The sequence below is a fragment of the Erythrolamprus reginae genome, chromosome 1 (genome assembly GCF_031021105.1).
Source record: "Erythrolamprus reginae isolate rEryReg1 chromosome 1, rEryReg1.hap1, whole genome shotgun sequence".
Taxonomy (NCBI): domain Eukaryota; kingdom Metazoa; phylum Chordata; class Lepidosauria; order Squamata; family Dipsadidae; genus Erythrolamprus; species Erythrolamprus reginae.
Window position 1 is genome coordinate 271,308,810 of NC_091950.1, and position 15,630 is coordinate 271,324,439.

At 37.8% G+C, this 15,630-nt stretch overlaps 1 protein-coding gene across 12 annotated transcripts in view; it reads right to left on the minus strand.

Annotated features, from left to right (window-relative positions):
• Nucleotides 1-3,500: 3,500 nt before the first annotated feature.
• LOC139156879 (dystonin-like) overlaps nucleotides 3,501-15,630 on the minus strand; it is a 400,586-nt gene continuing 388,456 nt past the window's right edge. For 8 of the 12 annotated variants that reach the window (XM_070733016.1, XM_070733011.1, XM_070733010.1 and 5 more), the window contains 5 exons: nucleotides 11,047-11,115; nucleotides 10,104-10,303; nucleotides 9,261-9,371; nucleotides 4,828-4,951; nucleotides 3,501-4,522 (listed from right to left, as the gene is read on the minus strand). In XM_070733016.1, the coding sequence (XP_070589117.1) occupies nucleotides 4,257-4,522; nucleotides 4,828-4,951; nucleotides 9,261-9,371; nucleotides 10,104-10,303; nucleotides 11,047-11,115 (770 nt within the window). In that variant the 3' untranslated portion in view covers nucleotides 3,501-4,256. The remainder of the gene's footprint in view (nucleotides 4,523-4,827; nucleotides 4,952-9,260; nucleotides 9,372-10,103; nucleotides 10,304-11,046; nucleotides 11,116-15,630) is intronic. The other 4 variants (XM_070733021.1, XM_070733024.1, XM_070733022.1 and 1 more) reach the window with 3 other exon arrangements.

Genomic DNA, 15,630 nt, shown 5'->3' on the forward strand with positions numbered 1-15,630 from the left:
AAACCCACCAAAAAATAAACCCAGCAACATAGCCAACAACGGAATTATATAGTTCTGCAGAAAAGTAGATATGGCCCTGAAGTTAATCTAAATTCAGCATACAGACTTTTTTTGCCTCTTAACTTCTCATCTTAGAAATGAGCGTATGTCGAAGATCGAAATCTGCAATAAGGCAGGTGCAACATTTGTGGTGGAGGTTCTGTGCCTTTTATGTGTGACATCACTGCACTTGCAAAAGGGATGGGTGTTCTATTATGATGTCACACCCATTTCTTCTGTTTCTGATCCTACAAAAATTGGGCTGGGTGCCTAACTTGAAATCCTTTTCAGTCATTCTGTTTCTCATGGATAAAGTGACAAGTCATCTGCATGATTTGCTAATCTCAACTCAACTGTTTTGAGGCCACACACTTATATTGTAACCTTTGTCTCATGCCAATAGTGCCCGTAGACAAGGCAATCTACCTTTGCCCTTAAAGTGTTTTCTGTCTTTCACTAGACAAATGTATGGATAATTTACCCTTCATTCATGAGCTTGATGCGGATGTGGCTAGGGGTTGCTTTCACTAACACGATGTTGGTTAAGCAGAGCATGGGAGGCCTCAGGGATAGGGCAGACCCTAAGAGGCCTAGCACAGGCCAAGGTCTACTTGCCTCAGGTGTCCCCCCTCCTCTGAGGCATTTTGTGCCTAATTCCCTGCAGGCTTCGGCCTGCTCCTCAAAGGTGGGCAGTGTGAGACTAGGCCTAAGCCACCATACCTAAGGATGAAAGCAAGCACCTAAAGCAGGATGGGAAAAAGCCAGGAAAACTCCCTCAGGAAAAGTAGTTAAGAAATAACTAAGTCATTTAAAAAAATGTCACCTGAATCAAACAAATGAAGTTGGGCCTGAGCACACGAGAAGCCTCTTGCAAAGTCCTGCCATCTGGAACAAAGGATTGGGAAGGGGGCATAAAAGGGGCTCTGAAGCCCACCTCCACTTTTTTGACTCTTTTCTGGATCCAAACTTGATGGCCTCCACCCCTTTGGATAGGGCCTGGCAGTCTAGTTGTGGATGTTGTCTAAGTGTGGATGAGAGAGAGAGAGAGAGAGAGAGAGAGAGAGAGAGATTCTGCGTGTGTAAAGGAGCAAACAGATATACTCTGTAATCAGTAAAGTTTGCTGCTATATTAAATTCACTGGGTCTCCATGTACTGTGTTCTAAATAAATGCTTGTGTTGCAGTCGAAAGTGATTTGTGGCAATTTCTCAGGGCTGCGAATGTGTGACTGTAAGCTGAGCCTGAGAGCACACAAGTGTAATAGCAGCAAAAGATACTAGAGTCCGGGGATTGTTAAAGCCTGTAGGCCTCAGTCTGTTTCTCATCTGCCCACTCCAGGAAATTAAAGGACTCGGCCTGCTTCTCACTCACCTTCAGGGTTCAGCTCCTTAATTTCATGGTGTTTTGTTTTGTTTTTTTGCAAAGGAACCTGGGTGCTGCAACAAGGGGCTCAGCTCTTTTGCAGAGGCTGCCAATCTCATGGCATTTGTGCCATTCTCCTAACAAATAGTACTCCTTGAAAGACTGTAGCGGGCTCCATTTTTAAAAAAAGAGGCTCCATTTGTTTGTGGCATCTCCTTAAAAAACAGGCTCACTATAGGTAGTCCTTGACTTACAACCACTTGTTTAGGGACGGTTCGAAGGTACAACAGCACTGAAAGGTGACTTATAACTTATATCTTTTCTTTTATGTACACTGAGAGCATGTTGACAAATTTCTTGTTTGTCCAATTATACTTCACCAATAAAATTCTATTCTTTCTATTCTATTGTACTCTATCCTATCCTAACCAATATCCCCACTTCCAATCATTGCAGCATCCCCATAGCTATGTAATCAAAATTTGGATGATTGGCAGCTGGGATGCATTTATGACAGTTGAATTGAGGGAAGACAGATTAGAATTGCCCCCACCCTCCTTGCCTTTCGTAAACTTCTTAAAACCCACCTCTGCTGTCAGGCATGGGGGAATTGAGACATCTCCCTATACAGTTTATGCATGGTATGTTTGTGTGTATGTTTTTTGCTTTTTAATAAGTGGTTTTTAGTGATTTTAAATTATTAGATTTATTATACATTGTTTTATTGTTGTTGTGAGCCGCCCCGAGTCTACGGAGTGGGGCAACATACAAATCTAATTAATAACATGGGGAACAACTCACTTAACTGTCTTGTTTAGCAACAGAAATTTTGGGCTCAATTGTGGTTTTAAGTCAAGGACTCCCTGTACCTGCTTGCAGTACAGCACTTGTATACATTGGTCTTCCTGGAAAAAACCCCTATTATTAAATACAGTGGTATCTCGATCTTTGTTCATTGGTTCTGGGAGGCATGATGAATACATGGTAAGTATCAAACAAAATTTTCCTGTAAGGAATAGTAGGAGGGAATGAATACCAGTTCTATGTTGTGCATTGAGTACCAAAAAACCCAACCAGAATTGGGACAAAATTTTCCTCCCCCACTTTTACAGACGGACATCTAAACATTGGTCAATTTCCAGCATAAATCCTGGAAGTTGTCTGTTAACAAGGTAGCAATTTTTGCACCCGTGTATATCATTTCACTTCTGCTTATGCTAAACTACATTTATTACCTTAACACTACTTTTGAAGGCTGCTTAGCTACATTTTGAACCTTTTGTTGCATTGTAAACATGTTGATAATTTGGAATCAATTGCAAATCACCTTTCATCTTCCAGGAAGTAGAAACTATATGGTCCCATTGTAGGATAATGGCTTTCATTCTTTCATAATATACACCAACCATTTATCCATATTTTCTACTTTGTGTACTAGTACCAATCCACGAGGCAGTCCTGTTAATTCAGTAACTCCAATAAGGAATTTCATCAAAAGGCACCACATAGTAAAAATAAACTTCATTTATTACCCCCTGGCACACTGAATGTAGGTTTAAAGTGAGAAAACATAAAACTTTGCTAAAGCTATGTCTGGCTGTATGCTTGATGCTTTAATTAAAGCATGGCTTTGCAGAGTTTATTTGGTATAAACCTTATGTTAAATAGCCTGCCACTATTTCAGATTACACCTCCCACCCAAGTCCCTTTTAAAAACCAGTGTTGCATTGGCTGCTTTCCAGCATTCTGGTACAAAGACATCTGAGGCATATTGAATATCTTTTTGTTAGCAGAGGTGTCTCCTGATCAAGACCCTTTCCACAAATAGAAAAGAATTATAAAAGCCCTATGTGAACAGTTGCATACAACAGTATATGAAAAACCTATCATATCAGGAACTTAAAAGAAATGGAGAAACTTGTTTTGCAGATGAGAAACAAATAATATAGATGATATTTTTGTTATTGTTTTCTTTTTTTTGGGGGGGGGGCTTTTAACATAAAATAAATAGGACATTTTTGTCTTGAACAAATGATTTACATTTTGTAAAGCAGATACAAGGCAAGCATGATGAAGAACATAAAAGGAAAACCACAGCAGTAAAGAGAAGTGGACAAGATTTATTTTGCATATATTTTTTTTCTTTCTGCAAGCAAAATTGCTTTGATATAAAATGAGTCCAACGATACAAAGCTATCATCCACTCAAGCAAAAGAAAACCTCACATTACAATGAATGCAGGTTATACTGATATTCTAATGCTAGTGTAACCCCCACATCCCTGGACCAAGATGGATGCTGCCGTCTTTTATAGCAACAGCACAATGAAAACCATGGGAATATATTGCAATATGTATGAATTTACTGGAAGAAATTTTTAATTAATAGAATGGCAAAAAGAATTGTGTCTTCACATTGTTGTTTAAGTTTCAATCACATGTCATTAATTTCCATGATGTTAGTTCAAAACATATTGTTTAGGTTTTTGTCATTTGTATGAAGACCAGGTTCTGAGGTATCCTTTACTGTAAATGATGAAGCAACAGGCCAGGCGGGATGTATGATGAGTTAGCGATAAAAGCTTTTAGTGACTTCTCTATATATTACTGCCAACAACTGTTAGTTTACATTAAAAATGTTTTTCTATTCACATAAAATATGGCATAAACCAAAGAAAAGTTAACAAAAACTATACATATAAAATAACAAGACTGATACACAAATAAGGCCATCTGCAAAATTAAAAATCCAACTCTCGTCATATTTCACAATAATTTCTACAGGATAATTTACATCTTAGAAACTTAAATATTTAATGCACAGAAGAAAAGAAAAGACTTTGAAGAGCCATCTGCATTATCTCTTGGAGGACTTGTCTAATTTTCTGACCAGCAATCGCTTTTGCGGAGTTGGAATTTTGGAAGTCTTTCCCGAGGTGGACCGAGAATTCGGTCGAGGTGTTGGTCTAATTGGGGTATGAACAGTTCCGGACAGGTCTGAGCACACTGATTGGATTTCTGAAATGTCAAAATCAGAGGCATCACTGCCCCGGCGACTGCTTGCTCTGCTCCCAGCTTTACTTCCAGCACGACTTCCAGGCCTGCTTGGTGTTTTTCTAGTTTCTGCAAGATAAGATGAAAAGCATCCATGGTTAGTGGAACAAAGCAAAAGGAAGCTGCTTCTGAAGAGGACCTTCAGATACTTGAACTCTGACTCAAAAGTAAATGCAACTTGCATCTTCTACTGCTTCATAGCATTCCAGGCTGAAAAGACACATCTTGATTATAATAAGATTTATATCACAGTAAAAAAAAAAGAGAGAGAGATTGAGTTACGGATTGAAAGCCAAGGGAGAGACAATTCAACTTCTTCAAGTGGGATGTGCTCAAGGATGCAGGTGCCCCATCCTGGCAAATCCAACACTCACCTGCAAAATGTGCTCTAGCTCTTGTAGCTGCTGTTGAAATTAGGCCATTATTTTCTCCAGAATGAAAAACTTTCCCAGAAAGATATCCTGGAAGTCTAAGTTTACTCCCTTGTATTGGAGTTCCCTGTAAGATATAAGAGTACTGAATGAAGCACGTCCATTGAAGAGAGCTGAATTTGGAACTCCTCCCAGATCATAAGAAAATGCTTTCACCGAAATTGACTAGACAGCACTGCTTAGAAACAGATCAACAGGAAAATAAACAGAAAGAGACTGCATTTATTGCTGCTTTGAGGTAGGGACTTCTCCCTTCTTATCTGCGCAATGTATCAAGCTATATACACTGATGGGACTGCAGTATATGAACAAATAATTCTTACATGTCAAGATATAAATAGTTACCGGTTTAGGATCAGATTTCAGAGAAGTCAATTACAGCCCTTGAAAGCTCATAATGTATTTACATTTATTACTCTTTATGGTGCAGCTATTTCCCCCCCTGTTATATAAATCACCGTATAGCAGCGTAACTGAGCCCATAAGATGGAAGACTGGAAAGCCCTTTTCAGAAGTACTCTGAGTCTTTACACCCTGGATCTATCTCTTATATCCTGCATATAGCCCAAGGACAATAGAATCTGCAGGATTGTGAATGCAAACGAAGATGAATATTGTTGTTAAATTAGTAACATAGTTTGCCCATTGACTTTATTTATTTATTTATTTATTACTTAGATTTGTATGCCGCCCCTCTCCGAAGACTCGGGGCGGCTCACAACATGTAAAAACAAATCATAAGCAATCAGACAAATTTAAAATATTTAAATATTTAAAACCCCATATGCTAACAGACACACACACAGACATACCATGCATACATTAAATGTGCCCAGGGGGAGATGTTTCAGTTCCCCCATGCCTGACGGCAAAGGTGGGTTTTAAGGAGTTTACGGAAGGCAGGAAGAGTAGGGGCAGTTCTAATCTCCGGGGGGAGTTGGTTCCAGAGGGCCGGTGCCGCCACAGAGAAGGCTCTTCCCCTGGGGCCCGCCAACCGACATTGTTTAGTTGACGGGACCCGGAGAAGGCCCACTCTGTGGGACCTAATCGGTCGCTGGGATTCGGGCGGCAGGAGGCGGTCTCGGAGATATTCTGGTCCGATATTTCTTTGTCAGAAGCTCACAAAAGGTGGCTTACATGATTCCAGGACACTGCAACTGTCATAAATTCATGCCAGTTGCCAAGCATCTGAATTTTAATCATGTGACCATAGGGATGTGGCAACAGTCCTAAGTGTGAAACAATCATGAGTTACCTGTTTCCAATAACACTGTAACTTAGAAAGGTCACTAAAAATAGTTGTAAGTTGAGGACTACCTGTACTAATCAATATGGATAAACATTTAGAAACCTTTGGATTTATTTCTAGTTAGCATATTTAATTAACTTCTACAAAAATGCAAATGTATGTGTTTTTGTTTGTTTGTTTTAGTTGATTTATATGCTGACCCTCTCCGAGGACATTTCATTGGATCAAAACTTAGCACAGATGTATTGAATATATTTCACTGGATACAAACTTAGCATGCATCAGCATCCTTCAGCCTCGAAAGACCATGGTATCATGCTCTGGATTCCTCAGAGCATGAAGCCTGGGTAGATCAAATGTAAAACTTAGCATAGATGTATTGAAATTAAGTCATTCACAATTAATCGCAACTTCTTTAATTGTGAATGCCTTAAAGTTGCATTGCTATCAATAAGTTTACTCTAAAAATGATTAAATGCAAATACTGTCCATGAACAGTCAATAAAATAATCTGAAATGCTATTTTTATGGATGAAAAAGTGTCTCATTGTCCACCAGGGTTATCACATTATGTTCTGGCCAATGTAACTCAAAACACTGTGTAAAAATTGAAAACCCCTCCTCTCCACAGCATGATGCTGGTGGTATAAAACCTTGCACATAGGGGCATGACATAATGTAACATCTGTGACTTTTTTTCTTGGAGACTTGAAAGAAGTGAACTATGCATAAAGTGTTGGGACGTGATGTTGGGAACTCTCTCCTTAATGTTCAACAAGAAGCAGAATGCCTAAATTGATGGAATTCAAAGGAACTCTCTGATCTTTTAGTGAGGGAATAAATATAAGCCAGACTTCCCAATATGTACCCTAGGCTAAATAAATCAAATTTCTTTTATTGTTTACTTGAACACTCCAGTTGATAGGGGGAGGTATTTTGTTCATTTGTATTCCAAAATAATATGGTTTAATGTTACCTGAATATAGTAATATTGAAGGTGATACAAATACCGCACATGAAATACTGTTCAATGTGCGGTAACAATGTAATGCTCAATCTCACCAATTTTTAGAATTCTTAATTTTTGCAGCAACTCTCTTCTGTCCTGAATATGACATTTGATATAGTTTATAAGTAATAGTGGTAATAGTTGCCAATAAAAGCTTTCCAAAGAGTTCAATATGCTGAAGTAAGGTGGTTTTTTTTTTGTTATAATTAGTTATTGGCTCAGAATAGGACTAAATAGAATGGAGTACAGGTATTCCTCAATTTATCACTGGGACCAGAATTTTCATTGTCAAGCAAAGTGATTAAATGAGTTGTGCTTGATTTTATGACCTTTTCTGCTTCACTTGCTAAGAGAACCACTGCAATTAAGTGAATCATGTGGTTGTTAAGAAAAGCCAGCTTCTCCCATTGACTTTACTTGTCAGAAGCCAGCTGAGAGGGTCACAAATGGTGTTCACAAGTGATTTGCGATCATTGTAAATGCATGCCAGTTACCAAGCGACTGTATATTTAGCATGTGAACCAAGAGGAGACTACAATGGTTGTAAGTGAGGAGTGGCTGTCAGTCACTTTTTTCAGAGCCACTGTGATTTCGAACAGTTGCTAAAAGTCAAGGTCTACCTGCATTTAAAAATTGACAATAATTCATATTCCATATGGATTTATACTTAAACCAGTTCTAACTGCTGTAATAATCTATACAGAAATGTGATTATTATATGAGATTATATTTAGTAGAAATTAGATGGTTTAAATTAATATATTCTGCATAATTTGAAGTACACAATTATTTAAATCCATTAATACATTTCATTCATTAAAGGGTTAAAATAAGATTTTATTTATTATTATTTATTTATTTATTATTTAGATTTGTATGCCGCCCCTCTCCGCAGACTCGGGGCGGCTCACAGCAAGATAGAAGCAAATCATGACAAATCCAAATAAATTTAAAATATTTAAAAAGATTTTTAAAAAGATCCTCTTTCCAGATGCCTTTTGGTAAATCAATACAGCTGACAGATGAACAGCCACTCATTAAGTTCTGGCTCATCTTGGTCAAGTCAAAGATGGGGAATGGTGGATTTCCTTCCCATTTCTCTTCCCTCTTCTAAATGATACAAATGAGATGGGAAATTTCATGTTGTAAAAACAAGGACTCTTTGTACCCCATGGACCAATCCATGGCATGCCACTCCAATTCTCTAGTGTTGCAGCAAGAGCTCCTGCAAACTGAAAAGTGATCCTGCAAGCAATTTTTTTTTCCTGGAGTGACACACTAACAATAATCTTCTAAACTTGTGTCACACGACTTAATGATTACAAATCCCATAATATTCATTCAGCAGGAAGGTGTTGGGAGTTGACTTCCAGCTCATCACAAGAGAGAGAGCATCAGGTTGAGGAAGGCTACCTGGAGGCCAGTTGAGGGTATGCTACATTGGAGGCTAGAACACCTCAAATTTAAATTTATCAGTGCACATTTTAGAGTTTTGAAAATTATATTGCTAATTGATTTTCCCAGACAGTTTTAATTTAATAAATTTTCTGACGTAAACCTAAGTGTTGGTTAGGTTAAATTGTCTGACAACCATAATTAAACTTATATGGCTTTTACCCTTCTAACGAGCAAAATAACATTAGATTGCAATCTAATTTATGAATCAGAACCAATTAATCTTGATTTCAATGAGATATAACCAAAGAAAATTATATCTAACTAACTTATTGTCAAACATAGGAATGAAGATATCTGTTATTTTTATGTAAGTCTTTGTTAACAAAGATTTAATATATAAATTTATACAAACTATATATAAATTGATACAAATCTATACAATTCACTTGTATAAAATCAATTACCATTTTGACAGGGACTACATGCTCAACATGGCCCAAATAGGAGTCAAACAAACTTCCAACAATTGATTAATTTACAAGTTTAAAAAAGAGGGGGGGTGTACAAAATTGATGGACAGAAGAGTGAAAACAAGTAGAGTGCATTAATATGAAAGGTATAGCACAGTTGATAAGGAATGGAAATTACTGTTAGGTAACAGGGTAGTTTTAGTGAAGGAAATGTGGTTAGACTAAAAAAAAAATCTGTCCATTACTGTACCTCTGTGGATGATACTTGATATTCAGAGCACTCTGATGATTTACAAGGAGATGACGTTTTGCTGTTTATTAACCATGGTTTACCATAGTTGCGTGTTAAAAGATGGGGTGTCTGTATGAAACAATGGCAAATCACAATGTGAAGAACAGTTGTTGGAAAACAATGCCATGAAATGGAACAGTCAGGTTATGAAGAATGAATCTCACAGTAAAAGTCCAAAGCAAGACATCAAAACCGAGCAGGAGCAAGTGACGACAAGCATTCTGTATGGAAAAGGATTGTGTGTGTTTTCTAAAATGCAATGGAGGGATGGGAGTGGGGGGGGGTGTCAATGTTTTACCCCTTGAACAAGTTGGTTCTGTGGTCTAAATGGCTTACATGTTTTTTTCCAGTCTTGAATGACCGCTGCATATTGTAAGGCAGGGGAGAGGAGGAAACAATAAAAAACTTTGTTAGAGTCTTTGGGAAAAAATAACTAAAATCTCCCTATTGATTTTAAGGCAGCTATATTGCTACTAACTGATGTTCAGTTGGGCTCAATCCTATTAAGTAACATTGAAGATTATTGTAATGTATACTGCTCAAAAAAATAAAGGGAACACTCAAATAACACATCCTAGATCTGAATGAATGAATTATTCTCATTGAATACTTCGTTCTGTACAAAGTTGAATGTGCATAACAGCATGTGAAATTGATTGTCAATCAGTGTTGCTTCCTAAGTGGACAGTTTGATTTCACAGAAGTTTGATTTACTTGGAGTTATATTGTGTTGTTTAAGTGTTCCCTTTATTTTTTTGAGCAGTGTATATCAAGTCTTATCAGAGATTATTCAAACTGTACCTTGGGTGTACTAGCAGCAAGAGCTGAAACTGGAATTCCTTGAGCCGGCTGATTGGATACAGACATGGATCTGTTGGGAGAAGCGCCCCTCGAAGAAGGCCGTGATCGACGTCCCCTTGATCGGAAGGCAGACATACTTTGGGAAGGCCCATCTGCTAACATGAACTTTTCACGGAGCTCCATGTTTGTCCTCCCTTTGGCTACAGTGAATGAAAGAAGATAAATTAGGAGTTCTGATCATTTGCCTCCCCTTCCTCTTCTACACCATTGCCTTGCCAACAAATAAGCCAAACAAATCAAACACATTAGTAATGCGTTTGAAAGAAAAGAGGTCACTGGTAAAATGTGTGCGTATCTAATGCTCTAGGCCAGCAAAGATGAACCACGGTCAACATAAATCAGCATGATAATGGAATGGCTCAACATGCTATTTGGTTACTGAGGCACAGACACAACCTGAGGACCCACTCAACTAATGCTATTGCTTCTTGGGTGATTCAGAAACAGATGTTGGCTATGATAAGCAGACAAGAGAGAGCAAAGGGTAAACCATGTTAATTCTAAACTAGAAATCATACAGTTTGGTAACATGCAACGCAAATAGAAACTCCCAAACTCTAAGGAAGGGTTTGGATGTTAAATACCAAGGGAATGCTGTTATGAGAAGACAATGCACAAGGATCAGACGCGTAAACATGTTTAGCGTGTGATGCCTCTTTGGGTTAGCAGCAATGGCTTTTGAGACATTTTCTCAAAGTCATTATTTCAAATTTAAAGGCAAGCTCTCAAGCACCAGCCCAGTGAAGCAAGTGTTAAGCTAAAACTGCAAGACGTGAAGCGTTTTGTTAAAAACAGATTTTGATATACAATATATTGAAGCAGAGCGAGAAGGAAACTGAAAAGAAAATAAGAACAGGAGAGACAAAGAGAGGGATTTGCCCACCTATAGTAGGCTGAGTGGTAATTGAAGAGTTTGATTCCGAACGTAACATTTTACTCCCATGATGATGAACTAGAAAAAATGACATAGGACATGGATCATATTAAAAGAAAATTGTTAGCAGGAGAAGAATCAATCACAGCAGATGCATATGCAAGAGACTCAAAGCTGAAGAGCAAGAAAGAGAATCTGACACAACTTTTTGCTAGCTCTTCCTACCCGAGATCAAGTGTCTCAGGAAATACCAAAGACTCCTAGTATGATTTCAATAGCAAATACTTCCAATGCTGTCTAGATTAAGAAAAAAAAAAGACAAAAATCTTCTCTTGTCAAAATGAAGAAATGTAACAAAACAAAACAAAAATCAAAAAAAGGAATGGAAGAAACCATGCCAACCTGAAAAAGAAGACAAAATGCCACACAGTATTGCAATAATCATTACTATTCACATTTTATCATTCTAAACCCGGCTGATTTTTTCATTATAGATTTTCAAAAGATTGAAATCTTGTTCCTCTCCTTCTTGAGTGAGGTCGATCTTAAAAATTCTATTATGTTTTGAAATAAATCTCATTCATTCATTCATTCATTCATTTATACATTCATTCAATTTTATTTTCAAACTTTTCTCAAGGAGTTCAATGTGGCCTATAAAGCACAATTTTCCTTCCCCAAAGTGCACTTTTTTTTACAATAGCAATCTTGTGAAGATGAATGGATTGAGAGTGGTGGGTCTAAAGTCACCCAAGAAGTTACTGTGGCTGAGAATGGACCTGAACTCGAGTCTCTCCAGTTAACTAAATCATGCTTGGCTATTCTGGACTACTATGGATGAAATACCTCATCTTAACTTCGCAAAACTCTTTGGGAAAAAAAAAGGCAATTTTAGATTCCTATTTAGGGACATTGAAATTAATTTTAGCAAACCACAAAAAAACAATTCAAAACTTTCCTTATTCCTATACCCTGGTATTTAAAAGAATTTCATTCTTTTGACAACACAAAATGTAATGTAATAGGAATCCTTCCAGATTTGTATGGAAAATGAAGAAAATCTAGTTGTGTTACAAATCATTGCTGCCCTTTCCAAAAAAAATAAGGAGCATAATGTCTCCTTACTCAACACCTATTTGTAGAAACTGCCAGTACTTCAAAACTAGAATGCCTTTGTTAGCCTGAGTATTATTAGCTGCTAATTTGATTAGTTTAAACCCTTTGAAACAACTTACTTACTTATTTATCAAAACATGTACATGATAGCAGGTATTTGTATGAACATAAACTAAAGCAAAGCAGGTACAGGTAAATTTGGAGAATAGGACAGTAAGACAGGGATGATAGGCACAAAGGTGCACTTATGCACACCCCTTACAGACCTCTCAGGAATGGAGTGAGGTCAACTTAGACAGTCTAATATTAAAGCTTTTTGGGTTTGGGAAAGAAAATAGAGTCAGGTAGTGCATTCCAGGCATTGATCACTCTGTTGCTGAAGTCGCCTTTTCTGCAGTTGAGTTTTGAGCCGTTTATATTGAGTTACGTATATCATATTTTTCGGAGTATAAGACACACCTTTTTCCTCCTTAAAAGAGGCTGAAAGTTTGGGTGCATCTTATACTCCGAATGTAAATTTTTTGAATCTTTTTCCCCCAGCGCTAACTAGGTACTAATGATCTTCCCAGCTTCCTATTCCCTCTGAAGGTTTTTTCCCAACCCTAAGTCTTATGCAGGTTTGTTTTCATTCCTACTCCCTCTGAAAAAGGCTTTTTCAGCCGTAACCAGGTGATAATGTGCTAACATTGAACAGACTAAGGACGCTAGGCAGACCTATTTTCCTCTCCCAAAAGCAAGGTGCGTCTTATACTCTGGTGTGCCTTATACTCTGAAAATACTCTTTTTCCTTTCCAGTCATTTCTCCCTGTTCCTTCACCAAATGTCTATTTCCTCCTTTCTCTTTTCTTCCCTTTCCCATGCAAGAATCCCTTCTTCCCCTTATTCTGAGTCTATCTTGTTCCCTCTCCATCCCTCTTTTCTTTTGTCATGTCTGGTGGAAAAAGAAGGATGCATACACAGAAATGTAAGTTTTGGCAGGAGAGAGTGGTTTATAAATAGAGATGGAGATTTGTTTTGTAATCTGATGACCCGTTGATGTTGTAAAATAAATTATACTGTAAGTCCTGATGTTCTTAGCATGTTGCATATGGACAATAGTATGCTAGCTGGCAAGTTAGGCTCTAGGTCAGAGATCACAGTTTGTATAGAACAAGATGAACAGATTTGGAATAAAACTCTGCTTGTGTTGTGGCACTGGCCTAAATATGTCAAACTGATTAGTAATGTTTTTACTAAATAAGATGAAATAAACTAATCTTAATTCCAGTAAAATGGAGTAGATGTTGGTTCAAAATTTTTCTTTTTGCGGGACAATCCCCTCTGCAACTGGCCAGGATTGAACTTTCTCAGAAAGAGTCGGTCCATAATATGGGGGCTCTCCTGGATTCACATTTTACCCAGGAGAACAAGCAGAAGTCATGGTCAAACATCCTTTGCCAGATTTGAAAGTTGCAATTCATGGAACAGAAAATACATGCAGTGGTAAGCAGAGCATTTTTATGCTAGAGGTCCAGATATATATAATATGATATATTCCTATTCTAACATTCATGCTACACTGCAACAAATTCACATCCTGGTTATCAACTGCAAATTGCTGTGCTTGGCAATGTCTTTGAGCTGCACACAACCCCTGCTGGCTAGCTTACAAGTGAGAAAAGTTATAGCCACGTTACAGTTTTTTAAAAATATGAGTTATACTATGTTACAACCTTGTGTTCTGCACCAGTTGTGTTTCTTCCTGGATTGAGAAGCCCTTTTTTCAGTCTCTCATGTCTTAGTTATCTCCCGTATGGACTACCGCAGTGCACTTTACATGGGGTTACCCTTGATGACTATCTGGAATTTGCAGCTAGTGCAATATTTGGCCATGTGAGCAGTTTGGGGCAACCAAAGGGCTGCCCATGTCTGCGGTGTGGGCAACATGGTGTCAGTTTACTTCCGGTGTTGGTTATCACATTTAAAGCCCTTCATGGCATGGGACCAGACTACCTAAGGAGCTGTCTTGCCTCAAGACTTATCCCATCCAGTCAGGCAAGGTGGGCATATTATAGACCTCATTGGTTAAAGAATTTCAACTGGAAAAGTCTAGGAAGAAAGCTTTCTTCTATGGAACATCTTGTGCTCAGAGGTGGCCTTCCAGAAGATGAAAACCTGGCCCTGCCAACTGGCATGGAGTCTAAGAGTGGCAGGCAATCTTGAGTGAGGTTGGTGGCCTAAGAGCCCTGTACCTTATAAATGCTGCTTTTGACACTGCTTTTTAAACCATGTCTTTGTACATGTCTTTCATTTCAAAACTTCCCAGACTCAATCAGATAACGAGATGGGAGGTGTATAAATTTGATTAATAAAATATTCATGTTCTAGAAGATTTTTGCCTGAACTTACAGTACTTCTAACTCTGGCAGAAGGTGTAAATGTAAACCCTACTTTCCACATCCCACCTACAATACGTTTATGTTTTCCTACCAGGCTAAGCAGTTAAAGCATTATACACAGGGAGAAAGAAATGATACCTGCAAAGGTCCAACTGAAAATATTGAAAACAAAAGGTCAAACAAGTACTGAAAATTCTTGTATCAATCAAGGTAAAGATTTTAAATGCACCATCTTAGTACGATCATCATCTCCTTTTAATACCATCAACAAATGTGAGCTCTTTTGTTCCCCTCTGCTTGTTGTGAGAATTCAGAAAAATAAACTCGCAAACTCTTTAAAGGGCATGCTCACCATTGCCTTGGACTATAGGGGTACGGTCAAGCGCACCATGGTAGCAAGTTCTGCCTCAATATAATACATCAGACACTAATACTGATATTTGTCAAATAAAGAGGAAGGCAGCGCAGTCAAAGACCAGAGTAAAGAAAGAAAAGAATACAAATCATTGCATCTGTGTCAGCTATTTGCCTTTCTAATATCTCCCATTACCCAAATCCAGACTGAATTCATTTTTCTTGCTATCACCAGCCACAGGAGCAAAGAAAAAAAAATTAATTTTTTTTAAATCATCACAGTTAAATTGACCCCATTCAGACCCAAACATTTTTCAAAGCTGACATTTGCAATTTTAAAAACAGAGTTTTATAACACTATCCTTAAGGTGAACAATTAGCAATTTTTTTCTTGTTATTAGGTTGCAGGACAATAGTACTAATTATTGACAATCTGTCTTCTTCCAGAATAATTCATTTTAGAACTGAAACTGTCCAGAAACCATCCCTAATTAGTTCAGATATATGACAGCGTGAATTAAAATGTAGGGGGAAAACTAAACTGTAAAGTCCTTTTCTTCCAAGGAAGAAGAACAAGCCGAAGGGAAGAGCAATCTGATACCCAATCTGAGCTCATTACCTTTGGCAAATGAAGACCACTATTCCGAGAGGCCTTTGCACCAAGAATTAGACTCACATAACAATACCATTATCTGTTGGATATACATAGGGTCAATCCCATTAAATGCAGTGTGAAAATCACTTT